General features: G+C 45.6%; 2 protein-coding genes across 5 annotated transcripts in view; one reads left to right on the top strand and one right to left on the bottom strand.

Moving 5' to 3' along the window:
* Positions 1 to 3,928, top strand: part of LRRC46 (leucine rich repeat containing 46) — a 12,044-nt gene extending 8,116 nt beyond the window's left edge. The window contains exons 5-8 of the mRNA XM_053261555.1: positions 267 to 376; positions 1,077 to 1,146; positions 1,998 to 2,158; positions 3,510 to 3,928. Of these exons, the coding sequence (XP_053117530.1) occupies positions 267 to 376; positions 1,077 to 1,146; positions 1,998 to 2,158; positions 3,510 to 3,892 (724 nt within the window). The 3' untranslated portion in view covers positions 3,893 to 3,928. The remainder of the gene's footprint in view (positions 1 to 266; positions 377 to 1,076; positions 1,147 to 1,997; positions 2,159 to 3,509) is intronic.
* On the bottom strand, positions 3,904 to 26,242 carry SCRN2 (secernin 2). Of its 4 annotated transcripts, none has more exons than XM_053261554.1 (8): positions 26,102 to 26,242; positions 23,400 to 23,578; positions 21,212 to 21,393; positions 17,201 to 17,400; positions 14,732 to 14,947; positions 9,952 to 10,117; positions 7,508 to 7,688; positions 3,904 to 6,067 (listed from the first exon to the last, which is right to left on the bottom strand). In XM_053261554.1, exons 2-8 carry the CDS (start codon positions 23,571 to 23,573, stop codon positions 5,909 to 5,911), a joined length of 1,278 nt encoding a protein of 425 aa, XP_053117529.1. In that variant the 5' UTR covers positions 23,574 to 23,578; positions 26,102 to 26,242; the 3' UTR covers positions 3,904 to 5,908. The 4 variants fall into 4 exon arrangements, with proteins under 4 accessions (XP_053117529.1, XP_053117525.1, XP_053117527.1 ...); XM_053261550.1 differs by lacking the exon at positions 26,102 to 26,242 and adding an exon at positions 25,709 to 25,860; XM_053261552.1 differs by lacking the exon at positions 26,102 to 26,242 and adding an exon at positions 25,669 to 25,835.

Genomic DNA, 26,242 nt, shown 5'->3' with positions numbered 1-26,242 from the left:
TCTATGCAGGGAATAGAGGAGGAGAAAGAAAAAGAGGAAAGGGACTAACCCAGCAGATGAACCACTGCCTGGCTGTCAAAACTGGACCATAATTTCCCACTTGCCTGGTGAGAGGTAGATCACAACCTTTGTGACATCATCCACCAAACCTTTCGCTTACTAGACCTCAGTGCTTCATTGCTTATATACAATGGATTCTCCTCTCCCAAAGCAGGGACCTCCTAAATCTCACAGGTTCCTCTTCTCACCTCCCCATATAATCACAGATTCCTATCGCTAGCTGGGAACCGCATCCACAAAGTGGAGAACCTCCTGGCTCTCCAGAAGCTGAAGTTTCTGGACCTCTCACACAACTGCATTGAGACTCTGGACACAGGTATGCCTATACTACAGCTGCATTGTAGCACCTACTTATGCTCTCCATGGTTTTTAACATGCTGTCAGGAGTGAATGGACAGTCAAAGCATTGCCTGTAGTTCTGCTATGGAAAACCACCCGTCCCGCCCTTCACTCTGAAGTATTAAGACTAAAGAGCTTTTTATCGGTGTGACTAGCAGATGCTGTGCTCCCCACCACAAGGAAACCCTGCACTGACATAACCCCAATTCTACAACCATCATAACTTAGGCAAACTAAGCAAAGTTGTGTACTTTTCCTTGTTTTGCTTCATTTGTCTGTCTAGGGGCAAGAGTCATGCATAGCATTGTCCCACTCCCCCGAACACTAGAAATCCTGTAAAATGCCACATCTGCCTTCTGCTGTTTCTCCAGACGTAGAAAGTAGAAAGTTTCTATGTACTTTCTCCACGCTAGAGAGTAGCTTTTAAAAAATAAATTCTATGTCTATTTGTTCCTGAACTTGTCTGCTGCAATCAATCATGGTATCACAGATAATACAAAATCTGGTACTAAGGCAAGTGCCCCGTATTAAATGGGTGGTGGTCTCTCCTTTTTCACTTCCAAGTGCCAAACTGTAGTCAGCCAACTCTGAACTCTGGAGCTCTGAAACTGGAGCTATTTGTATTTCTTTCCACTCTCACCAACTCCCCTCTTTTTTCTGTCTTTTGGTCTGCACAGATGAGCTGCCCCAGAGCCTTGTCATCCTTGACCTCACAGGAAACAAATGCAGGAGTCATATCGGCTACAGGTAAAGCCAGGAAGAAATCCCCACCCCCACAGAACCCATGCACATTTGGCTTGTAGAAGCAAAGGGGAAAGGACAGCACCAAGCAGCAACAGACTCCAAGAGGGTGTCAGACAATATGTGGGACTTATTGTGGAGACCTCTTTCTATTCCCCATGCATCTTAGCAATAAACCTTCATCAGAGGCCTCAAAAGCAAGTGACAGACTTACCAGGACCATCCCATTTTATGTGGCTCTCTGCCACTGAAGGAATTCTTTTTATGTCCTTGATGAAGTTTCATCACCAAAACACATGGGGCATAGAGATTATATCTCCACAATCCATCTTTCATATCACTTGGTATCATATTGGAACTTACCCTTTTTTCTTTTTGTACCTGTGTGGTCTACACATGGAGGGGAAATAGAGTTTATCACTTGCCCACTGTCTTGGCACACCTGGCCCATCTCTGGGGTCTGCCTGTTGTCCTCCATTTGGCATCCCACAGAAATAAAGGTCTGTGCATACAGCATGATGAAACAGGTGAAATTACAGGGTGTGTTCTGGCTGGATGCAGAGAGTGTGGAATGAATAGGCAGAGCTTTCCATGTCAAAGAAAATAGCTTCTAGCATTTTTCAAAAAAAGAAATTAAGTCTCTCTAGATAAAACCGGGGGCTTCTTCTCCAGTTTTACATCTTCTCCCTGCCTCCTACTCTGCACTGAGTCACAAAAGAATTAGATGAGCCAGGAAGTGCTTGCTTTAAATTTTCAGCATTTCTAGCAACACCGCACTGGGGAGGCCTGTCTCATGCTTTGGAGGCAGTGTGTTTCACCCCCAAACGAATCCCTTGCGTTCTCCTTGCCTTTCCAAGGGAGAGTGTATTGGCAGCCCTGCCCCATCTCATCGAACTGGATGCCCAGGATGTCCCCAGGCAGAAGGCTCCTTTCCCAAAAAGGGAAGAGGAGGAAGATTCAGAAGACAGTGACGAGGAGGACTTTCCTGAGCTCTCTAGCCTACTGAGCACAGAAAAAGGTAATCCAAAAAATTTAGCTGCAGGACCAAAGTTTGCTCTCCATTTGTTAAGAAGTGTTAGGAAGATGGGGGAACAAAGTATTCCAGGTTCAGCAACCAAGTATCATTGCCATCATTTCTATGACTCTTAATGCCTTGTGTGATTTATCTTCAGCACTAACCCCATTAGGTATGCCACTCTTATTCCCAAATCAGAGAGGCTGGAAGATACAGCAAGCTTTGAAGCAAGTCAAGGATTCCTGGCTGAGATCTGGGGCTGATCTCCGTGGGGCACGGAGATCAGGAACTCCGTGACTTTCTTCAAAGCTTGCTGTATCTTTCAGCCTCTCTGATTTGGGAATAAACTGCAGCCACTGAGATCAGTGGCTGCAGTGATGTGCACCCTGCTCCAAGTTAGCAGAAGGGGCCACAGCTCAGTGGTAGAGCCTGCCTGGCATGCAGAAGGCCCCAGGTTCAACCCCTGGCATCTCGTTAGGGCTGGGAAAGACTTCTGTCTGAAAACCTGAAGAGCCATTTCCACTTGGTCTAGGCAGTACTGAATTGGCTTGACCAATGTTCTGACTCAGCATAAGGCACCTGCATCTGTTCATATAAAATTCAAAACTCTGTGTGATTCTGACAGTCATACAAGGCACAGTCTGTACACACACTGACAGTCCCTGCCGACGCAGAACTCTGTATGCATTTTGCACACTATGTATTCTTGTATACTCTGGCTCTCTATTAATGAAACAAGTTTATATCATTTTGGCAGAATTGTGTATTCTGTTTTGCTCTCCCCCCCCCTGCCAAATTCTGCAACTTGTATACAGGACTTGTATGATGTATGTTTTTAATTTTGCCCACTGCAGGTAGGGGCTAAGAGCTAGGCAGTGCATTAAAGCTCTACTGCTTGAAGTCCTGGTCAGTTTCCTCTTGCAAGAGTTTATCAGGCACTGTCAAACATAGAAAAAGGGCAACTAACAGTATACAATAATCCTGTGTGTGCTTACCTGGAGGTCCCATTGTGGTCAATGGGGAATCAGAAAAGCCATTTGCTAAATATTGGAGCCAAAGGGAAGTTATCTCAAGAAAATACAGCCTTACTTACTCTATGTAGTCAGCAAACAGGCCAAGTTTGAAGCAGACCTAACCAGGCAAAATTTATGAGGTGCCCAGGCCATCAAGAGGCTAGGCACCAAACAAACGCTGAGAATGGCCAGCAAGAACATGGAGTGGTGGGACGCGTTGCTATTTTCTAACCCTATTGCAGTGGTGGGAAGGTTGAGGTCTCCACTTCTGGTTCGGAGTTACAGTCCCACAGATGCCAGAATATGGCAATCATGCCTTTTCTTATTATCTTTTTGGGAAGATTTCTTTATTGACCTCCACAATGAGCTTACCAGCCGCTCAGCCCGGAGGAGGGGGCAGGCGATGAGTGAGCATGAGGCCCGTCTGGAGGAGCTGAAGGAACGGCAACAACTGCAAGAGCGACTTCTTCAAACAAGCCAAGGCAGCCCCGCCACAATGCTGCATCTGTCAGAACCAACAAGCCCAGCCCCGGAGGACACCACTCTCCAAACCGAGCAGCATGCTGCTTCTAAGCCGCTTTTAAAAACAACAAATGCAACATTTCATGTGGGATCCAGTGCTCCAAAAGGGAAAGCTGAAGGTGGAAGCCGGACCAAGTTGAAAACTTTGAAAGGGGAGGTATCCAGTGCATCAAAAACGGGAAGCAAGGTAGTAAAGAAATGACCATTTCACTGTTATTAAAGGTCTATAACTGTTTTATTTCGACAAATACACACTTTTTTTGAATCAAAGGGGCAGGCAGCTTATTGTCTAACTTTAATAAAAACCAAAACATACAATGAAACCTTGTGTGGGGAGGGAAGTTTGCCAATCAGAAACAGAAATCCAAATGACCTCTGCTGCAGTGTCTAAGCAGCACTTCCTCTGAGAAAAAGGGTGGGGAGGGGAGGGGGAAGTTGAATACAGATTTACTCAGCCCACTGGAATATAAGTTAAAGATCTGCACTAAAGATCTGCACTGGACGAAAACTGGTTTAACAGTAAGAGTTTCCCTAAAAGGACCCTGAAAATTGTACTGTCACAAGAATTCTTCATTAAATAGTTCTAAACCTACTTCCAGAGCTTGGGAGGTAAAATAGTTAAGCAGGTCTGAAAGAAGTTCTCTCATTACTCCCTGTAGAAGCAGACAAACAGGGCAGGTTTGTAATATTGCCATGATGATTTTGCTCCAAATACACCCAGTTATATCCATCATATGACTAAGAAAGGGTTGGCTACAGTACTGATAGTGGTCGCAGCAGATAGCAGAAGGCTATTTGGGAGTAAAGTCTGTATGGAAGCCTGTATGGAACAGTTCTATCTGTTTGGCTAGTGTAGTGTAGGGTTGTACACAGAACCAGAAAGCCCGGTTTGGGTTGAACAGAACCAGACTTGAACCAGGCCTGGTTCGGTTCTGTGCATGTCAAGCCAGGCCCCAGTTTGGCTCGAAGCTTATTCGGTTTGGGCTCAGCTCAAAGCAGGGTGTGGTTCTAGGAGGTTTTTTTTTTTTTTTTAATTAGCCTCCAGGGGGTGCTGCTGTTGGGGGGTGTCCTCCAATGATCCAGGACCCAGGCATGCAAATGTCCAGTGCGCATGCACAGCAGCCTTCAAAATGGCCACTACGAACAGGCAGAGGGCCAGAAAGGCCTGTAAATGGCCTAAAAAGCTGGGGGGAGGCCAGCAGGGAATTGTTGGAGGACCCCCACCATGGCCGTACCCGCTGGAGGCCACTGGACCAGACGGTAAGTTTTGTGGGTTTTTTAAACTTCTCGAACCCCCAGAGCAGGCCTGGGGTGTTCAGCTTGAAGTCAAGCCAAGCCGAAACGAACCCAGCCCTGTTTGGCTCAAGGGCAAGCCATTGAACAGGCCCAGTTCTATGGCGAATCAGCTCGACCTTGAGCCAGTTTGCACATCCCTAGTGTAGTGGTCCTATCTTTGGCTTGCAGGGAGCTCTCTCCTAGCCTGAGGCTCCCTTGAGCTTTGTGCCTGCCCTTCCCTTGACACAGTGAACAGCAGCTGCCAACTCTGCTGGGCCCAGGAGTTCCCAAGCCAGGTGACCCTGCAGACAATGTAGCACTGACAGCTGTTTCAGCAAGTTGCCTCCATGGAGATAAGAGGATCCAGCACAACAAAAGGTCAGCCAAGATGTTAACACAGAATGACAAACTAAAATGTATTGAGACTTCTCGATTCTGCTCACTGAGGAGTGTCTAATGCCCGCTCCCTCCACCCTATCACACACAGCTTGCTCATAAGAATTCCAGGCCAGGTCTGACCCAAGGTCCATCTGGTTCAGTACTCTGTATCCGACAGTGGCAAGCTAAAGACACCAGGGAATCCCCAAGTAGCACACAATGGAGATAGCTCTTTCTTGTTTGTCTGTAGCCCCTGGACAGAGAGGTTCCATTCTTAGCTACCACAGCTAATAACCAAATAGACCCAGCCCTCATGAAGTTTTCAAAGCCACTACCTATGCAAATGGCCCTAAAGCATCCAGGGACAATGAATTCCTGAGGCTCTGCATGCCAACAGATTTTGAGCTTAACAAGCAAGCAAGCTCAAAGTATTCTCATCTTCGCATAAGAAACGTAAAGGGAAGATTCTTATGGACAGCTCCATTCATACATGGAACTCTCAATAGTATCAGTATTAGTAACCTCAGCCTTTTAGTCCTGGGTGAGGAAAAGCAACAGGGCTCCATCATTTATATAACTTGAGTTCTGTAGCCACACTGTCATAGAAGAGGTCTGCCATCTCCTGGGGTTTCAGAGTAAAAGAACCTTCCAACAAGTTCTTCATCGCTTCCAGGATCAGCAGCTGGCATTCCTGCATAGTCTCCTGGAGTCTCTTGCACTCCCCCTGAAGAGAGAAGAAAAAGAGAGAAACAGGATACTAATGTGGACCCACAAAAAAATCTCATGCTGCTCCTGCCTTCCACTTAAATCCACTGGGGTGCAAGCTTGTCTTTTATTTGAGCTTGGGTCCAGAACCCCTGTTCATCATGTTTCTTTAAAAGGAAAATATAATAATATAGAAAACAAAGGTTTCTAAGTCTCAAGGCCACACTAAAAAGAAACAATAAATATGGGGTACTGTGAACTCAGAAACAAGAGATCTGGTGGATAGCACGCCAAGCACCGCTGAATCACAAGACTGCAGGGCTCATTTTACTCTTGTATCCTGTTCTCTACCCCTAAGCTCCCCATGTGCTCTCTCTTTCCCTTCTCTCTGTTTCCAAAAGATACCAAATGATGGAATCTCCTCCCACCTCTATTTTGCAGTCAGCATAAAGGATGCCTGCCTGCCTGCTTTGTGCACAACCAGACCTTTGTAATGGGAGCACAAGTTTCCTGGATGGTGCAAGAGTGGCTGTCACACAGCATGGCTCCTTCCTACAGCAACTGCAAACCCCTGAAGCCGGGGCTCACACAGGAGCAATCCACAAGTCATTTCTCCTCCTCATGCCACTGGGTCCCTTCCAGGGAAGTGAAGCAACACCAGTGGAGGAAGGAGCTGTAATGCAGATTTCTTCTCCTTCCATGTCATAGAGGAGATCTGCCAGTGTACAAATACACTGCAGCACTGCCAAAACTGCTTCTCATGATCAAATGCCCTAGTGACTCCTGTGCTGCAAAATATGTTATAAAGGGACCCAAAGGGTCACGTTTAGGAAGTGGTCAGGGTAAGTGCAGGATTGCTCAGAATTCTGCATTTAAGAAATATTGAATAAGACAGGGCTTGACAAATCCTAGGTGCCAGGGAATCTGGAAATTTAATCACAGCACCTAGATTATGTATTTATTTAATACATTTTTATACCACCCCATACGCAAGTCTCTGGGTGGTTCACAATGATATTCAGAGGTAGAGTTATTTAATAATATCTTGATTTGTCTCAGAAAGCCCTGCGTCTGTTCTCTGTCACTTATAAAGGGGATAAAGAGAAGCCTGTTTACCCTTCTCTTCCAGTGTGTCCATCACTAATCTGGTAACTTTGTCAAGTGTCTGTTGTCTAACTCTCAAATTTTGCAGCTGGCTCCTAGATCCACAGAAAATTTGCCAAGGCCTGAAAATAATGCTGCCATGGTAGTCAAGAGATAAAAGCAACTTCTATATTACAAAACTTGCAAATAGTTCTGGCTCCTGCCTTGAGAAACTGTAGTTCTGCGAGTGGAAGACTATGAATCACAAGACTTTCAGCCACTCCAATAATTATAATTCTCATGGTGGCATCAGCCACAACACTGAACTGGGGCAGCTGAAGGCTAAGGCAAGTTGCACACAAGCATAGTGGGTCACCTTGTTATGATCCATTGTTTCCAGGACTAGCTGGTGCTGCTTGTAGAGCTCATGCCGCCGGTCAACCTGGCTCTGAAACCGAGGAGTCTCCTTAATGGGGTCTTTGTCACCAAAGTCTGGTGATCTCACTTGCTGGAAGGAAGTCACGTTGGGGACAAAAATGAAGGGTTTGAAGATCGACCTGCCAAGCAGCAGAAAGTGATTCTTGTCAGGTACATCATTCAAATTCAGGTGCTCTTGCGGATTTTCAACCCACCCAGTCCCTGAAGCACATTAAGGAAGCAGTGAGGAGGAAAAGAAAAACATGAGACCATGATCCGAAACCATATAAAATACAAAATGCCATATATGAATACTAATTAAAATGCCACAGAAATGCTTAACCCCAGCTGTTAAGAACTCTGTCAAGCCTTCAAAGGAAAAGCAGTTCCATAGTTGTGTGGTAGGTAACTCCTGGAAGTCATTATCTCTGCATATTTACTTTTGTTTTGGTTTCTTAGGTGATTTCTAATTGCTTATGTTATTCTAGATATATGAATTCTACCATTTATGGTTTGTGAAAGTTATCTATCACATCTATATCCCCTGTTAACAGGGCAAAGAGGCACTTTGGAGAGTGGTGGCTCTCTTATATTTAGCAGAGGGGGAGCAGCCGGCCGTATTCAACTCAACTTCATCTCCCTATCAGAAGCTGTTTCTGGTGTTGCTTTTGTGTTTCTTTTCAAATGAACCCCTTTGGGATAGAGAACCATCTTCTTATTCCTTTTGCAATATTAACTGCTTTGAGAACTTCTTTTGTTGCAAGCACTAGATACATATCCTAAACCACAGCAGCAACAACATCCTGCTTTTCTAGCAAGAAGCTCATGGAGAAGCTCATGGGGTAATCTCATGTTATCCTCACAACAACCCTATCAAGTAGGTTAGCATTTGTGTAAAAAAATCTAATCAAGAATCTCTAGGTGGTTTACAACCAAAAACAATTAGATTACACAAAAACAATTAAATACCTGAATTAGAATATAATTAAAGCAGAACCAGTTAACAACCACCAATCACCTGGTTAAAACAGTACGTCTTTTTATTTATTTATAGAGGTGCCTGATGTCAGACAAAGTCATTTTGCACAGATTACAGTTATAAGAAAGTTCAAGATCATTTTTTTAGCAGAAATGCTGACTATAAGCATTTCTGCTACCCGCCCCCAATTTTAAACCTCTCACTCAGCATATCCTGGTGTAAAAAGCAATTCATTCAGCTAATTTAAGTGGCAGGATTGTGTATGCAAAATGTGTTATCTGCAGGTCATCGAGAAGTATGATTTTATTTTGCGCAAAGTCTTCAAAACATCTAATCGTTATTTATAGCCACTTTTCTAAAGCTGAATGCAGTAAGCATAATAATCAATATAACACACTATAAAACACAGCCACAGAAACAGAGCAGAATCAACCAAAAATGTAGGTTTCATAATTCAGGGTACACTGCTGTAGCCATAGGGGATCCAGTCCTAGCTGCTTCCACTCTTGCTTGCAAGAAGAACGGAGCAACAAGTAATGCCAACTGATCAGATCTCAAGTGGTGTAGTAGAAGCTCTCATAGGGAAAAATGGAACTGCCATATACTGAGTCAGACCATTGGTCTATCTAGCTCAGTATTTTCTTCACAGACTGGCAGCAGCTTCTCCAAGGTTACAGACAGGAATCTCTCTCAGCTCTATCTTGGAGAAGCCAGGGAGGGAACTTGAAAACTTCTGCTCTTCCCAGTCCCAAGATGTAAAGGCCCTTAAGGGTTAAAAATAAGACCTTTACTTGAACACAATGCAAACTAGTAACAATATAACTGGTGTGGAACAGGGTATATGCACACTGGACAGAAGCTGTGCAGCTGCACTCTGTATGAGTGGAAACATCCACATAGTCTTCAAGGGCAGCTCACATAGTGTGTTACAATAGTCCAGTCCGGAAATTGTTCCAAGGGCATCTAGAAAGCTTAATGGCAGAATGGCCATTTGAACTCTGGTCTGCCCAATAATAATTCAAGGGAGTGCTCTTGGGTTTTCAGTTTGGAACATTAAGGCAAAAGGCAGCCTCTAAGATAAGCAGGTGGTTTAGGGTTTTATAGTTGTAGAACAACTGCACTGAATCATAGCCGGAAGGCAATCATTAGCTAGTGCAAGAACTAGCATAGGGTTACAATATGCTCACAGGTGGCCCTACTTCAATAGGAGGTAGGACACCACCATCTACCCCAGTTGGTTTCCATCAAGGGCAACCCCACAAAGAGCACACAACACTCTAGCTTTCAGCATCTTTCGAGAGCTGCCCAACACTGGAAAGCTACTTCTGGACCAGGAAATAAAGGCTAAGGATGGCAACACCTAGCAGAAGGAAACTTCACGTATGTGTTTTCCCTTTTAAATTAAACAGCCATGGTTGGCTCACCTAGAAGGGTCTGGTGTGGCTGTGAAGAAGTGGATGCAAGGCAGGTGAGGATCCTGCGGGAGGATGGACACCATACTTCCCGTAGTGCGGAAACCCTCAGAATCCACACAGATTCCACTGGCCTTGTCACCCAAGATGGTAATGAAGGTCTCAGCAGTGATGCGTCCTGCAGCCACAAAAGAGGAGTGCAGCATTAATACCAGAGGATATGGCAAGCTGGCTGTCCCACTAAGCGACAATGATTCATTCATTCATTTGAAATGAGCAAAAAGGGCTTGCCATTTAGGTTTTCGACTTCAGGCACCAAAATGTCTTAGGTCTGCCCCAAATGCCTGCACTAACTCAGGTTTGTGTGATGCTCTGCCATCAGCAATATTATAAGATAGATATCAGAGAATTCCATATGCAGGACGAACATTTCTGTGTTGGGTACAGTGGAGCATATTCTTTTACATTGTGTTTTTAATCAAGAAATCCGCTGTTCTTCCATTGTCACTATATTACAGGCCTTACTGGGCAGTTCTAAGAAATGTTATGTTGCTTATTTGCTTTCAGATCAGAATCCTAAAATTACATTTAAAACTGCTAAGTTCTGTGCTGCTGTTTATACAACTCATTCTGTTTAATAGATTCAATTAATTTGATATTTAATTAATTATCTGTATGTTCAATTCAGTTTTATTTTTCAGTCTCTGACCAGCAATACAAAGTAGACAGATAAAAAACTTTAAACATTAATAACAATTCATCCTAAAGTATAACAGTTGGATTAGGTATTAGAGTCTGTTTAATTCTATTGGCCACAACACAAGAGAAAAGAAAAACAAAAAACTCATCTGAATGGCCAGGATAGTTTCTTAGTAAAGAAGCTGTAAGAGAAATATGAGAATCTCGATTACAGTAAAACAAAACATGGGTTACAGACTCAACTGCTCCATCTCTACATGGGCATACCAGTTCCTCATAAGGAATCCGCTTAAACCAACCCTCCAGAACCGCTGATGGGAGAACATTAAAATGTGCCAACAAGAACATTCTTCTATATTTAGACACTGTTAATGTGCAAAGGTACCTAGCTGGATTGGAGTTATATTTTTGGTTCCCAAGGTAAAATTTATTTGTGACATAATTTAGATAGTTTTGGCATGCAGTATCTAGGAGCCTTTGTTTGAGAGCCAACATGGCACGTTCATGGCCCCATGCTATCAATAGCTCAGGAGAGAATCTAAGCAGATGGAATTTCATTGCTATTAGTAATTTCCATCATGACTGAAAGCCATCCTTCAGTATCAAAGGTGTCAAACCCTTAGGGAGAAAAATAAGCTTTAACCATAAATTATATACTGCTAGCCAGACCAAGGTTTCCATACTTGGTACAATGTAAATTGTACCTCTAAATGTAAAATCACATTAGGCACACAGCAAGGCATTTGACACAGGCTTCCCAAAACTTGGTTGGGTTGTTTCTTAGGCTGCTTACTGGAATATAAGGTGATAGGGGCACCATATAGGAGATGGACTAACACTTTAGCTTTGTATAGTTTGATAGCGGCCTTGGGATTGTTTTTAATGAAAGGCGGTATATAAATTTAACGACAATAAAAAATAAAGATAAACTGTCCACCTCTAGTTTGGGGAAAAAAAGACAAGATTGCTGAAATATTTCTTTGGGCATTTTGCATTACAAACTATGCACATTTAAACTGCCTTTCATTTGGAAAAAGACCCCTACACATTTAAAATGGTCAATCTGCTTAATTAAAAATCTATCAATACTCTAGTTCAACTTCTTGCGGGATTTTGCAAACATTATTTTAGTTTTTTTGCTAATTAACCTGCAAGGAATCTTCCCTGCAGTAGCCTTCAAGAGCCCGCAGTGCTCTTCTTAACCCAGTGGGGGACAGGGATAAAATCACAGAATAATCCACATAAAGGAGCACAGATATGTGCTTAGATGCACATTTTGGAGGGTGGTGTACTAAATTACTTAGCCTCTCTACCAAGAGATTTCTATAAATTGAACAAAAGTGGGGCTAAAATGCAACCCTTCCTTGCACCTTTCTGGGTAAGAATATCTGAAAGCTGTCCATGTGCATTGTATCTAACTCACAAGAGGATGTTCTCATACAATTTTGCGGAAGAGGCTATGGAGAAAACTTAAAGCCTCCTCAACTGATCAGACATTGCTTCTTCTTATTTACAATGTCTGATCAGTTGAGGAGGCTTTAAGTTTTCTCCATAGCCTCTCCCGCAAAATTAGATCAAAAGCAAATTTAAAATCCACAAAAGCAGCATGTAAGAGATGAGAATTTTTTATTTTTCTGTCAAATGACAGACCATTCTAAGGGTGAACGACCGGACCTAAATCCGGCTTGCTCCTCCTCTAGAATCTCTTCACTCTTAAACCAGTCGAGCTATTTCTCATATAATTGGTGGGCATAAATCATACTAATGATGTTTAATAAGCTTAGAGGGCGATAATTGACTGGATAATCTCTTATGCCCTTTGTAAAGAGGGGGATTATTATGGCCAACACCCATTCTTCAGGAATACAGGTCATCTGATCAAAAAAGGTAAGAGAGGCTAAAATAGGGGCCCACCACCCTAAATTATGTTTTTGATTAACTCAGGTGGAATAAGATCACTCCCAGGGGCTTTGTGATTATAAGTCACAAAAATGGGCTTCCCAGACTACAGCTGAAATATGGCAATCCAAACAGGATGGGCCATTTGCAGGTCTCTCCGCAACAAGGCGCCAAAACCTAGCTGAATATTGTGCCTTAGCTGCAATGATCAATTGTTGCCAGGCCGCTTTCACTGTGCTCGTCCTCCTATTATTCAGCAATTTATACTGTTTTTTCTGCAGTAATAAGCTTTGGGGAGGCATTAAAGCTGGATTATCCCTATATTCTTTGAAAGCTCTAATTAAGATACCCCATAATTTAGGGTAGAAATGCTGTGGTGGGTACGTTTTTTTCACTGCCTGCAGCGTTTACGTAAGAATTCAGGGGAAAGTGCTTCCGCTGATGCGGCATTTACGAGGAAATTCTGGGCGGGATTTCTGGCGGTGTTTCCGTGGGGGGAAATGGAACCCAAAATGGCATATGAGCTACACTGCTAGTTTCAAGCTGACAGTTGTGCTTAGAGCAGAACAGATCAGAAACAGAGCTGCAGCCCGTGAATTTGAAGTGGATGGACGCTGCATTCGTAGGTGGGAATGAAAAAAAAGACGACCTGGCAAGTATGCTGAAATCAAAACATGCAAGAAGTGGTGCTGCAGCCTGGCCTGGTTTGTAGAATAACCTCAAGGAGTAGATTAAAGAGCAGAGAGGAAAAGGACTGCCAGTCTCTACTGTGAAAATCCGTCTACAAGCAAAATTAATGGCACAAGCAATGGGAATAACTGACTTTAAAGGTAGTGGTGCTATAGATTTATGAGGTGAAAGAATTTATCTGTGCGCACTAAAACAACAATGGGACAGCAGCTGCTGAAGGACTAGTGGGGGGCGGGGGGGACCAACATTTTAAAAGTTTGTGGCAAACACTATTAAGCGGGGGAAATTTGTGCAATCACAAATAATAAATATGGATGAAATTCCACGGATGGAACAGAAATCTATCCCGAAAGGCGATTTTTCTTCAGATGTTGTTATTTGTGCTAATGAGAAAGCTGTGCTAAGACATAATGTTTGAATGGCTTAATGAAATTTGGCGGAAAAGAAAAGGAGCTTTTTTCCAACCACATGGCATTTTAATAATGGACTCGATGCATGCACACTTACTGGATTCAGTTAAAAATAAATGCAAAAGGGTATCAACTACGCTAGCTGTGATTCCTGGTGGTTTGACCAAACTCTTGCAGCCCTTAGACTTATCCATGAACAAGGCATTTAAATGTGAAATGCGGAAGTGCTGGGAAAACTGGATGAGGAAAGGCCTGCATATATTCACAAAGAGTGGGGAAATGCACAAAGCAACCTACGGCAAGGTCACAAAATGGGTTTCGGAAGCATGGGAAACTGTTAAAACTGTTAATCACTTCTGCTAATCACTTCTTCAGTGATTTCCGATTTCACAAAAGCTGGAATTATATACAATCTGAAAATGCTGAAAGCGATGCAACTGACATTTCACAAGAGGATGAAAACGACGAGGATGCAAACTATCCTGAAAAATTAGACAAGACCCTGTTAAAACCTTTTTATTTCGGGGAGCGATAATTTGGACTTTGAAGGTTTCCTCTGAAGTGCAATTTAAAATTTATAATTTTTGGAATGTGATGTGCAAACAAAAAAGCAAACAATGTTTTCTTTGAAGTGCAATCTGAAGTTTATAATGCGATGTGCTTAAAAATAAGATGTTTCCTATGAAGTGTAATGGGAAATTACGTCTGCAATGTGATGAGTTAAAATTTTAAAAAAAACCTGTTCAGTATTTATGTCTTAATTTCCTTTCATTGCATTCATTTCTCTTCATTGTGTTAAGACTGATGAGGATATGGGTTACCAGTGATTTAGATTGCAGTGCTTACCTGTAGTAAAATTTTAAACTTGACTGTACGGTAACAAAATTTAAGTACTCCACACAAGCAAAAAAATAAAGCATGATGCTTTAACTGGCTTTAAACGCCTCTAACCAGTGTTTACGCCAATGTGGCATTTCTTCTGGCTTTCTGCAATTTTTCAGCCTTTTTTCCTTACTGCGGTGTTTCTACCCAAAATTACAGTACGTGTATATTTTATGTTGATCAGAGATCGAAATAAAGATTTACTGACTTACCTGAATATTGGTGCAATAGTTGCTGGCCAGCACAATATCGAGCTTTGGCTGCCTCCATGCGGACAGGCTGATGGATGAGTGAAAACACCTCCTTGAAGCTGAACTCCCCTTCGCCGCTCCACCATCCCTGCTTTTGGGCATGTTGCCTCAGGCCAATGTGTTCTGCAGAAATATCTGTGCCAATGCTCAGCTGGTTGGAGATGTTCCGGGCACCCTCTGTGTAGGAGGAACCAGTGGGAAGTTGAGAAGAGAAGACAGCTCTGCTAATTGGATAACTTGGTCTCCATCCTGACAGTCCATAACTAGGGCCCATGTTTGTAAGCTGTCTCTCAACCCGCTTGGGCTGGTTCAGATGATGATACTTCAACCACTAGATGCCCACACACAATAAGGATGTGTGCATGCATGTCCTTCCCCCAACTCTCAGCATGCAGGGACACCTCTCCCAAATCACATGGGGGGCAGGAGTTCATCTAGACTACTCCTCTACACACAAGCCAAACTCTAGTTAAAATTACAATTTGGGCCACACGTAGATGAGCAGTACAAAACAAACCATTTCTTCCATGCAATTCCCTTGCATGCTGGGAGTGGGGGGATGGATGAGTGCAGGACATCCTGATTCTGGAGAGCTGGGCCAGCAAATGAAGTATCATTCGAACCAGCCCCTTGATTTTTACCCTGAATCAGTTTCCAGCTTTGGATTGTATTTATCCACGCGATTTACATCCCATCATTCTCTCAAAATGCTCTAGGCAGCTCACACCACTGTACATCAGTTGCATTTGCTCCTGGGAAATGCAGCCCTAGCCACCACAATGCATATTCTGGTAACTTCTAGACTAGAATACTGCATTGTGACCTATGTAGGGCTTCATCTGAAAGAGGTCTAGAAATCATAGCTAGCTGGCTGGAGTGCACCAGTGAACGAGCCCATCCAATTCCAGTTCTCAAACAAAAACTAGTTAACAGTGAGCATCGGGGTTGAGTTCCAAGCATTGGCTTGAAACTTGAAAGCCTAAACCTTGGATCTCTGAAGGAGTGCTTCTTCCCATATATTCCCTTGTATACTTTAGGTTTTGCAGGAGAAGCAGGTGCCTCCGTCTTCAGAGATGTTGCAGGAGTCAACCTCCTCCTCCTCTGTAGCTGCATTCAAACTGTGGCACTGCCTCCCCAGTGAAGCTACCTCCCCAGTTCCCCTAAGGAACTGCCTCCCCAGTGACTCTCTATCTCTGTTCTTTCGTCATGCCTTTGGCCTGGTGTCAGGTTTTCCCCTTCTTCACCATTCCGCACGACTCCACTGTCTGCTGTGGCTTATCTTTTGCTAGTTTTGAATTTTGTCATGTTGTATTTGCTAATTAACCAATTATATGCCTTGCCGCTAGGGATGTGCACGGAACCGGTTCCCTGCACTCCAGGGAGGTGGGGGCAGGGGTAGCTTTAAGACACGGAGGGTGTCCTTATCTCCCCTGCTGTGTTTCTCCCTCCAGTGCTGCTTCCAAAACCACTGTCGCGGGGAGGCTGTATACCCTCTTGCCACCCCGGTCAGTGTAATTCTGGAAGTGGCCAGCACGTGTATGTGACGAGCGCACTCACGCTGGCCACTTCTGGTATTACACTGACCGGGGTGGCAAGAGGGTATACAGCCGCTCCGCAATAGCAGTTTTGGAAGCAGCACCGGAGGGGGAAATGCAGCGGGGGAGATAAGGACACTCTCCCCACACCTAAAACTACCCCCGCCCCTTCGAACAGGCTCGAACGCTGGTCTTTTGAACCGGTTTGGCCGTGTGTGAACAGACCGCTGAACCAGTCTGTGCATATCCCTACCTGCCGTTATAATTTCATGTAGAACATCATTGTGAATACTTCTTTATAACGGTAAAATTCAAAAGTAAGATATAAAAATAAACGAGTCGGATGGCCATCTTCCACCTGCTCCCTGGAAAACTGGCTGAAATCCTGACGAACAAAGCGCTTGCATAACCAAGTTGGGCTTGCACACAAAGATCACGTTGCTGCACTAAAAAATAGGGATTTTCAGGACTGCCCTCTGGTGCTAGAGCACTTGTGTACAAACGTTCCCTTGAAAACAAATGAGGTATACTGCAGTCTGCGCAAGGAAGTGGCCGTGCGACAGTAGTCTGGAATGCAAGCTCCAGAGTCAGGGCAAGGAGCCCACAAAACACCTTTGCACTTGTGCAACATCCTCCTACAAGTGCTTTGTGAGTCAGGATTTCAGCCTTGTTCAGCTGGCTTCCTCCCTCCCTATATTTAGAAGGCTGATCAAGACCTTCCATGTTAGGAAGATTTTTATGACTGGACTACTGCATTCAAGCCAATTGTTTTGATGCTTTCAGTTGGCATTGTTCAACTGCAAGTTGTAGGCTGGGGAAAACCCCAAGCTCCATGAACAGCTTTCAGTGCATCAGTGAGCTCCGAGTTTCCTTCTGCGTTTTTATGAACACTCACCTAGGATCCTCTGAGCAGCCCAAAACTGACCGGCTGTTTCCAAGACCCAGGCTTCGGTGCGATCAGCCAGAAGGAAGGTGTTATGGTAAATGAAAGGGGTTAGCTGCTCCTTGCAGTTCCCCCCTTGGCTGTAGCGTTCTAGAAGCGCTGCTATGACCCCAAGTGCTTCGTGGGCGCTGCTGCCCCGCTCCAAACCTAGCCTGAAACACAACGTTTAGCTGCTATTCACACTGTACAGCTGGCTATCAACTGCTTCATTAATATGTTGAATTTGTAATATAAAAGCCGTATTATATTTCCTTGGCCTACCTTGCCAAAAGTACCTTTTGGATGGGCAAGATTATTTACAAGTACAGCACAATCCTAAGCATGTTTATTTAGAAGCAAGTCTGACCACGTTCAGTGGGAGGATGTATGCTTAGGATTGCTGCCCAAGCTACTGATCACTGTGGAAAGGAAAGCCAATCCTTTACTAGAGATGTGTGAACAGGCTCGACCTTGAGCTGCTTCAACACCAAATTGGTCCAGCTCAAGGGCTTGCCCTCGAGCTGGACCGGCCCTGGTTCAGCTTGAGGTTGAGACAAATTCTCCCCTGCCCGGCCAGCTGAGGGTGGTTTGGAGGTTCTAAAGTTAAAAAAAAAAAAAATTTAATTTTTTTTACTTAAGACAGAGCCTTCTCTGTTATGAACTCTGTCGCCTATTAAGATCATCTGGAGAGGTCGATTATGGTTGCCACTGGCTTGTTTGATAACAACTTGGGACATGGCCTTCTCTGTGGCTGCCCCAGGGCTTTGGAATATGCTCCCTGTCAAAATAAGAGCATCTCCATAGGAACATTAGAAGCTGCCTTATACCAAGTCAGACCATTGGTCCATCTAGTTCAGTACTGTCTACCCAGACTGGCAGCAGCTTCTCCAAGGTTGCAGGCAGGAGTCTCTCTCAACCCTATCTTGGAGATGCCAGGGAGGGAACTTGGAACCTTCTGCATGCAAGCATGCAGGTGTTCTTCCCAGAGCGGTCTCATGCCCTGAGGGGAATATCTTACAGTGCTCATATGTCTCTCATTCAAATGCAAACCAGGGTGGGCCCTGCTTAGCAAAGGGGACAATTCATGCTTGCTACTACAAGACCATGACTGATTGTTTTTAGGAAAACCCTAAAAACCATTGCGCATGCTTGGCGGCCTCCAAAATGGCCACCACCAGTACACAGAGGCCCAGAACAGTCGAATCCTTAAAAAAAAATGGATTCACTGCCTCCAGGTGGTGCTTGGGGGAATTTTCCATGGTGCTTGGGGCAATTTTCCAGATGCCACCCCCTGGCCTCCCCTCATCTCGAAATGGCCCAGTTTCAACTGTTCTGGGCCTCTGTGTACTGGTGGTGGCCATTTTGGAGGCCGCCAAGCATGGTTCCAAGTAGGGAGGGTTCCAAGTTCCCTCCCTGGCATCTCCAAGATAGGGTTGAGAGAGACTCCTGCCTGCACAGATTCTCCTTGGAGAAGCTGCTGCCAGTCTGGGTAGACAGTACTGAACTAGATGGACCAATGGTCTGACTTGGTATAAGGCAGCTTCTAATGTTCCTATGGAGATGCTCTTATTTTGACAGGGAGCATATTCCAAAGCCCTGGGGCAGCCACAGAGAAGGCCTGGTCCCAAGTCGTTATCAAACAAGCCAGTGGCAACCATAATCGACCTCTCCAGATGATCTTAATAGGCGACAGGGTTCATAACAGAGAAGGCTCTGTCTTAAGTACCCTGGACCCAAGCCATTGAGAGCTTTATAGGTAATAGCCAGCACTTTGTATTTCGCTTGGAAATGTATCTAAGTGTATTTAAGGTCGGTGTTATGTTGTCCCTTTATGTTGTCCCGGTGTTATGTTTGTCCCAGTTCTTTAAGATCGGTGTTATGTTGTCCCTTAGAAACTGGTTTGGATGCCTCATTCTGTACCAATTGTAATTCCCGGATTACGTACAAAGGCAGCCCACATAGAGTGCATTACATTAGTTAAGCCTGAAGGTTACCAGTCAAGCTGAAGGTTACCAGCACATGCACCAGTTTGAAGGTCATTTACCTCCAGAAATGGACATAGCTGATGTATCAGCCGAAGCTGATAAAAAGTGCTCCTGGCCACTGCCTCAACCTGAGAAACCAGGGAGAGCTTTGGGTCCAGGGGCACTCCCAAGCTACACATTCCAGATCTTTCAGGGGAGTGTGACCTCCATCCAGAACAGGCAGATCTAAAGCATCTCTTGGGTCCTGACTCCCCATAGTCAATACCTCCATCTTATTTGGATTCAACTTCTGTTGGTTATCCCTCCCTCAGCCTTTATGCAACCCTCATAGTAGCTTTTAAATATAAATTGTTCATTTAGTTGAAAGAGCCAAAACCTGAAGAAAACACACGCGAGCCTGACAGCAAACATGCACCAACATAGCTTGAGGAACCATCTGATGAGTAAACATTTTGTCTGGTTGTTGAACAGAACCCATATTTCTTGACCCTTGCAAATCGCAGCTACAGAGGGGTAGGGGTGAGTGGCATCTTCAACAAGACTGCAGCAAAGGGGGTGGTAAAGAGTTAACCTCCCCCTTCCAGCACACCACAGTCTCAATCCAGATTCCCTCTCCCTGTGCAGCTCTTATTTAGAAAAAAATAAAATCAGAGTAATATAGTTTAGCCCTTACTGGGTGACACCCCACCACCACCACCACCAGGCCATTATGTCTCAGCCCAAGGACTGCCCCCTCCACAACCTCTAGATTAGTGAAGTGATTAGTGAAGTGGTATTACCTACTGCCCAATAATGTTGCTGCTGTAACGTAGCAGCATATATTAACTGCTGTGAGCATAGGAACATAGAAAGCTGCCTTACACTGAGTCAGACCATTGGTCCATCTAGCTCAGCCTTGTCTCCACTGATCACAGCTCTCCAAGGTTCCAGGCAGGAGTCTCACCCAGCCCTACCTGGAGATGCCAGTACTGAACCTGGAACCTTCTGCATGTATAGCAGATGCTCTACCACTGAGCTATAGTCTATCCCTTGAATATACAGGTTACATAGGAAGCTGATAGATAGATATATACATACATACACACACACACACGATTGTGAGCCCTTTGGGGACAGGGAGCCATTTAACATACAAGTTACTTTGGAAACTTTTGTTGAAAAGTGGTAAATAAATTATGGATGTGCACAAATCCATTTGACACGGCCCGCCGAATTGTTTTGGCAGGGTGGGGCGCGGTACCTTTAAGCACAAGCAGAGCTCCTCGCCAGCTCCTTTGCCACCCCAACACATTTCCTGGTGTGGCGCTGTACCATTCACAAGTCCGCATGCAGCTGTGGTGCTGTGCAAAGCAGCCTGCGCGCAGCAGCGGGATGCACATGGACACAGTGGCACATGGACTTCTGAATGCCGCAGCGCCGCACCAGGAAATGTGATGGGGCAGAGGAGGAGCAGGTAAGTACCAGCTTTACTTGTGCTTAAAGGGACCGCTCCCCGCCGCACTGAAATGATTTGTGCACATCCCTAATATCGTATTCGTATTTCCAAGGTTTCAGGGAGGAGCCTCACAGCCCTACATGGAGATGCCAGGGAATGAACCTGAGACCCTCTGCATGCATACCCATACGGGGGGGGGGGGGGGGACTGCCATACAAACTTTCCGAAAAACTACCATACGAATGCCAAGTATTATTACCATTTAAGTTTGCTGATTAAAGTTGTCAATCACCATCATTTACCATTATTAATAAATAGCACAATGCACCTGCTCAAAGTCTTTAGGTCAATCCTCACAAAATTGCTGCAGATCACTTTTACTCCTGTTTTACAAATAAAAGCACTGAGGCTCAATAGTGTCTGTTTGACAATGATCTGTACAAAGCCGGGCACAGCACCACAGCCTCTGTGTAGACTACTGGATCCACTATACAGGGGCAGGGTACATGTCACAAGCTGTGTGCGGATGCATCAACCTGTGCCATGCGTTGGGTTGCCTCTTACCTGACCAGATCCATCCCCAGCAAGGCTTCGTCCTCTCCAACTGGCTCCTTGGTCCACACCCCTTCGTTGCCGATGCAGACGCCATGTTCATTGGCCCCCATCTCAGCCCCCCATAGCCAGGCGGGTCGGCTCAGAATGACCGCGTGAGTCCTCTCTGCCTGGTCTATTTCAATGTACGTGCACTGAGAAGAAAGGAAAGGTCTGTAGCAAACACTGCATCAGCACCAACACATTAGTGTTGGTATAACAAAGGCGAAATGTGTTCTAGTTCTTCTTCTTTTCAAGAAGAGTGAAACTTCCCAAGCTGCACGACTCCCCTGCTAGAATAGGCACCACCATTTTACAGGCGTAAAACAAAGGGAGAGGGCGTCATCTGCACCCCAGGGAAACGGGGGCCTCATCCAAAAAGATGTTGCGCTAAGACAATATGACAGATTGTGTGTTGCCTTTCCCTTCTGGGGATGGGGCCATGCTCTACCAGCAGTACAGCATTTGCTTTACATGTAGACGGTCCCAGGTTCAATCCGCTGGGAAAGACTCCTATCTTTCTCCAGGTAGGGCCGGGAAAGACTCCTGACTGAAACCTCGGAGAGTTGCTACCAATCAGTGTAGACAATACAGAACTAATGGAACAACAATCTGACTCTGTATAAGAGGAGAGCTGGTCCTGTGGTAGCAAGCATGACTTGTCCCCTTAGCTAAGCAGGGTCCACCCTGGTTGCATATGAATGGGAGACTTGATGTGTGAGCACTGTAAGATATTCCCCTTCGGGGATGGAGCCGCTCTGGGAAGAGCAGAAGGTTCCAAGTTCCCTCCCTGGCATCTTCAAGATAGGACTGAGAGAGACTCCTGCCTGCAACCTTGGAGAAGCCACTGCCAGTCTGTGAAGACAATACTGAGCTAGATAGACCAATGGTCTGGCTCATATGGCAGCTTCCTATGTTCCTAAGTGTCATATATTTCTGATAACATACAGAAAATATTATTTCTTCTCATAAAATCCTGCTAACATTCAGTTTATTGTGGGGTGGAGAGCAGGAATACACTTGGTGGCCACACACCTAATGGCAGTCACACCCTATGGCAGTCGTTCATGAAAAGTCAGCTGTAAGGCACCAGAATTTCAAACTGGGGATTCTGGCAACAGGGCTCAAACACCCTTACTACTACCACCACTACCACCACAAAACCCAGTCAAAAGGAAATCATCAGTCTGCTCTCTACCACAGTGCAGTAAAAGTAAAGCCATGGGTCGGTGTCGACCCCTGGCAATCACAGAGCCCTGTGGTAGACTCTGGAAGAATAAAGGAAGGGTTTACCATTGCCTCCTCCCACACAGTCTGAGATGATGCCTTTCAGCATCTTCCTATATCCCTGCTGCCCAATACAGGTACCAGTGGGGATTCGAACCGGCAACCTCTGGCTTGCTAATCAAGTCATTTCCCCACTGCCACCCATAAAATGGCCAGAATCAGTATTGCAGCTCTTCAACCCAGGTGACCTGAGGAGCCAATAGGAGCCTGGCTGGCCCCATGTAACAGAGGCTTCAGGCTTCATTCCTGTGTAACAGGGCTGCTCTGGAAGATGTTGGCCTAGAACTCCCATAATCCCCGGTTATTGGCCACTGTGGCTGGGGATTATGGGAGTAGTAGTCCAAAAACAGTTGGGGGGGAGCCTAAGTTGAGCATGTCTGCTGTATAAACTAGTCTTTGGCCACTCATGCTATGTCTTTGGCCCTTCTCATCCTCATCTGCCTGATCCAGCCCTCAACTCCCACCTGTCCTGACAACATCCTCTCCCTCTGACCTATTTGGCCTTCATCTCCCTGCCCTGCAATCAGACCTGCAGCCTGCCTGAGCCAAACCAAGGCTGGAGGGGGTGGTATTTGCATACACTACAGGAGCTCCCATGGTGTATGCAGATACCACCCCTTTCTCACAAAAGCTGTTCACTGGGCTACAGCCAGTAGGTGCAGTGGTATTAGAGGGTGTGGCCAGTAGATGTAACTCCCCCCACCCCAACGTGGGAAGGATTTCATGAGAGGAGGAGACTGGTGTGACACACGAGTGTGATGGTGGCCTCTGACTACAGTGGATTAACGCAGTAGAGATTTCCGGATTCTCCACATTCTGCTGCATTTCATTTCATTGCCCTCCCCCCCCCCGCCAACCTCCGTTCCCAGCTCACCTGGACCTTTGTCCCTTTGGCATGACATCCAGCTGGGAAATAGACTACCTCCTGGACTTCATCCCTTGGCCGGTCGGAATTCTTGCCAAAGATTACCTCTCTGGTGGCAGAGGCCGGGGGAAGCGAAACAAAACAATCGCAAGAGCAGGGTACAAGAGGGCAGGAGACAGCCATTCTACCTATAAGCAAGCCACAAGATGACCGCTGAAGATCGTTGCCATCACACCTTCTTGGAGGAGAACCTCTTTTGCATTTTTAACGTGGGTGGGTGATGGTGCCCTATTCAACGTGATTTCATCCAAAGCTAGTTTACTGGCACAAAATACGCACATCTTTCGAAGATAAATGGGGATAGCAGGTCACTTGAAATTCTCGTGACCTGCTTCTGTCTTATATCCTGCTCCCTCAGGACTCTGCCCTTTCTCCCTTGCTGCCCCTGCCCCTTATAATTGGAACACCCCCCAAACTGCATCATCTTACACCCTTCAAAATCCTCCTCACTTTTTCTGTCCTTTGGCACAATCATCACATCCCCATGCCCTATTGCACCTAAGCCAACATATGCAGAGCAAATCAATGCATACTAGCTGACCGGGCACAGAGCATCTGCACCCCTAGTTCTCCACCACCACATCCCGCCGGCCACCTCCTCAGGCCAGTGTGGCTTTGCCCGCCCACTGGCCGCTTCTTCATGCTGGTGCAGTTTCACCCACTGACTGGCTGCCTCTCCAGGCCGGCGTGGCTTTGCCCGCCGACCAGTCTCCTCCTCACATCTCCTCTGTGCCCGGGCTCCACCACCAGCCCAAAGCCTGGAACTCTAGCAAGTGGTGCTGCTACTCTCGCGAGAGTTCCGGCACACATCCCCACGCATCCCAAGTGGCACGTCTACGGGAATTAATTATATAGATAGATTCTTCTCCTGCCTCTGTCTCCCTCTTCTTCCTCTGCCCCCATTTAAACTCTGCAGGGCAGGGACCCACACCCTTTCTTCACACTGATGGCACTATATACATTCCCCGGCTGTCAGTGACCTTTTATAATGCCCACACAACTTTTGCAATATTTAAAGCCACCCTGCCGTCTCCCCTTTGCAGTGTCCAGAGCGTGGAGTCAACTCTCCCCTCTCATCCAGTGGTTGCTTATGGGGGAGTCTACTACTACTATGAACTACTACAAATATTTATATGCCACTGTTCTCAAAACGGTTTAAAACAGAAAAAAATCATTAAATGAGATGGTTCCCTGTCCCCAAACAGCTCACAGTCTAAAATCATCTCCCCTGATGGACTCTCCTTCAGATAGAGTTAGGCATATGTGAATGGAAGAAGGGGCATATGGAGTGGACAGCCAGCACTACACACAACCCCTTCTTCCATTCACATCTGCCAGGCAGTACTGTATTTACCTGAATCCAAAACTAGATCCCCCCCCCACCCCCCACAAGTTCTTCAGTGTTAGAAATTGGGGGATCATCTTAAATTCAGGGTCTTCCTTTTGGGTAAATAGTATAACCTATATTAAACATACTTTTAAAGGGGGTTGTCTTCAATTCAGGGAAATACAGTACCTGAGGGGGGAGGGTCTCCACTCCATTGTTCTTTACAATGATCAGCCCACGTTTCTCTATGTCCCTTCATCCTCCTGTGTTCTGCAGTGTCCAGGCCTGAAAGGGCGTGGGGGTCCGGGTCTCCCACTGCAGCTCTCACATATACCTTCCAGTTTACCCACTTTTGTCATTCTTTCCTTCGACCCCCTACCTTTGCAAATGCGAATGCAAATCAAACACACACAACAGCACGCACACACACTCTCGCTCTCTAATCAAGTTTTGAGAGCAAGAATTCCCCAGAACCGGCGTGGAGTGGGGTGTTAAACAGGTTGGATGTTCGCAAAGCAAGGGGGAGGGGTACTGTTTAAACATCCAGCTTCCAGCCTGATGAAGAATTCTGAAGAACTCGAAAGCGTGCTGACTTTGGGTCATTGGGTTGCCTCTAACAAAGCTATTACCAGGCTGTGGTTTTTGGCTTTCCCCCTTAATAGATCGACACGGCTACCTACGATTTTTGTAATCTCGTTTTTCCATTCTGGTCTTATGTCCGCTACAAACATGTAGCCAACCCTCCCACCGCTTGCAAAGTCCCAGGGCCTACTGTGCTGAAGGAGATTTGTGCACCCTGTAATGTACACAATACTCATTGCCTACCCCACTTCCCATGCCTTTCTTAGGCCTACTGCCGTTGCCCTCCCCCAACTATTTTAGTACACAGACTTCTGATGCTGGAAACTGATCTCCGATCCTTTCCCCGCACCTGCCGGACCCGCTGTGTTCCGCTTCCGAAGCCAGCGCAGCAAACCACAGGCAAACTTTACAACCCTGAAATGTGGACTGGAGCTACGGCGCCAAAACAGGATTGCAGCTGACCGGAAGGGACAGAAACAAAACATTGTTATTGCCCAGAAAGACAGTAGAGGGCGCCCTTGGACCATCTACGGAAGCCGGTCAGATCAGAAGCAGGCGTAAGAGATTCTTTTAGCTAGCTACATCAAGGCATTAGATTTTGCTCCGCCCCGCAGCAGCAGCCGCTCCCCTAACATACGGGGAAAAAAATATTCTTGCTTCTTGTTCATATAGAGTTAGGACTATCCATGGCTATTGCCGTTATAATCTGGAACATTAAACCTCCATGTTCAAAGCAGTATACCTCTGATTGCCAGGAGGTAGGGATCTGGTAGGTCACTGTTGGAACTAGAATGTTCAACCTCAGTCTCTCACCGGGCACTTCCTATGTTCTTAGAGTTGCCATGGTTCTTCCTGGCCCTGCTCCTGTGTCTTCAACAGCCAC

Source organism: Hemicordylus capensis, chromosome 6 (genome assembly GCF_027244095.1).
Source record: "Hemicordylus capensis ecotype Gifberg chromosome 6, rHemCap1.1.pri, whole genome shotgun sequence".
Lineage (NCBI taxonomy): Eukaryota > Metazoa > Chordata > Lepidosauria > Squamata > Cordylidae > Hemicordylus > Hemicordylus capensis.
The sequence above is the reverse complement of the archived record's forward strand: the minus strand, read 5'-3'. Positions and strand labels throughout refer to the sequence as shown.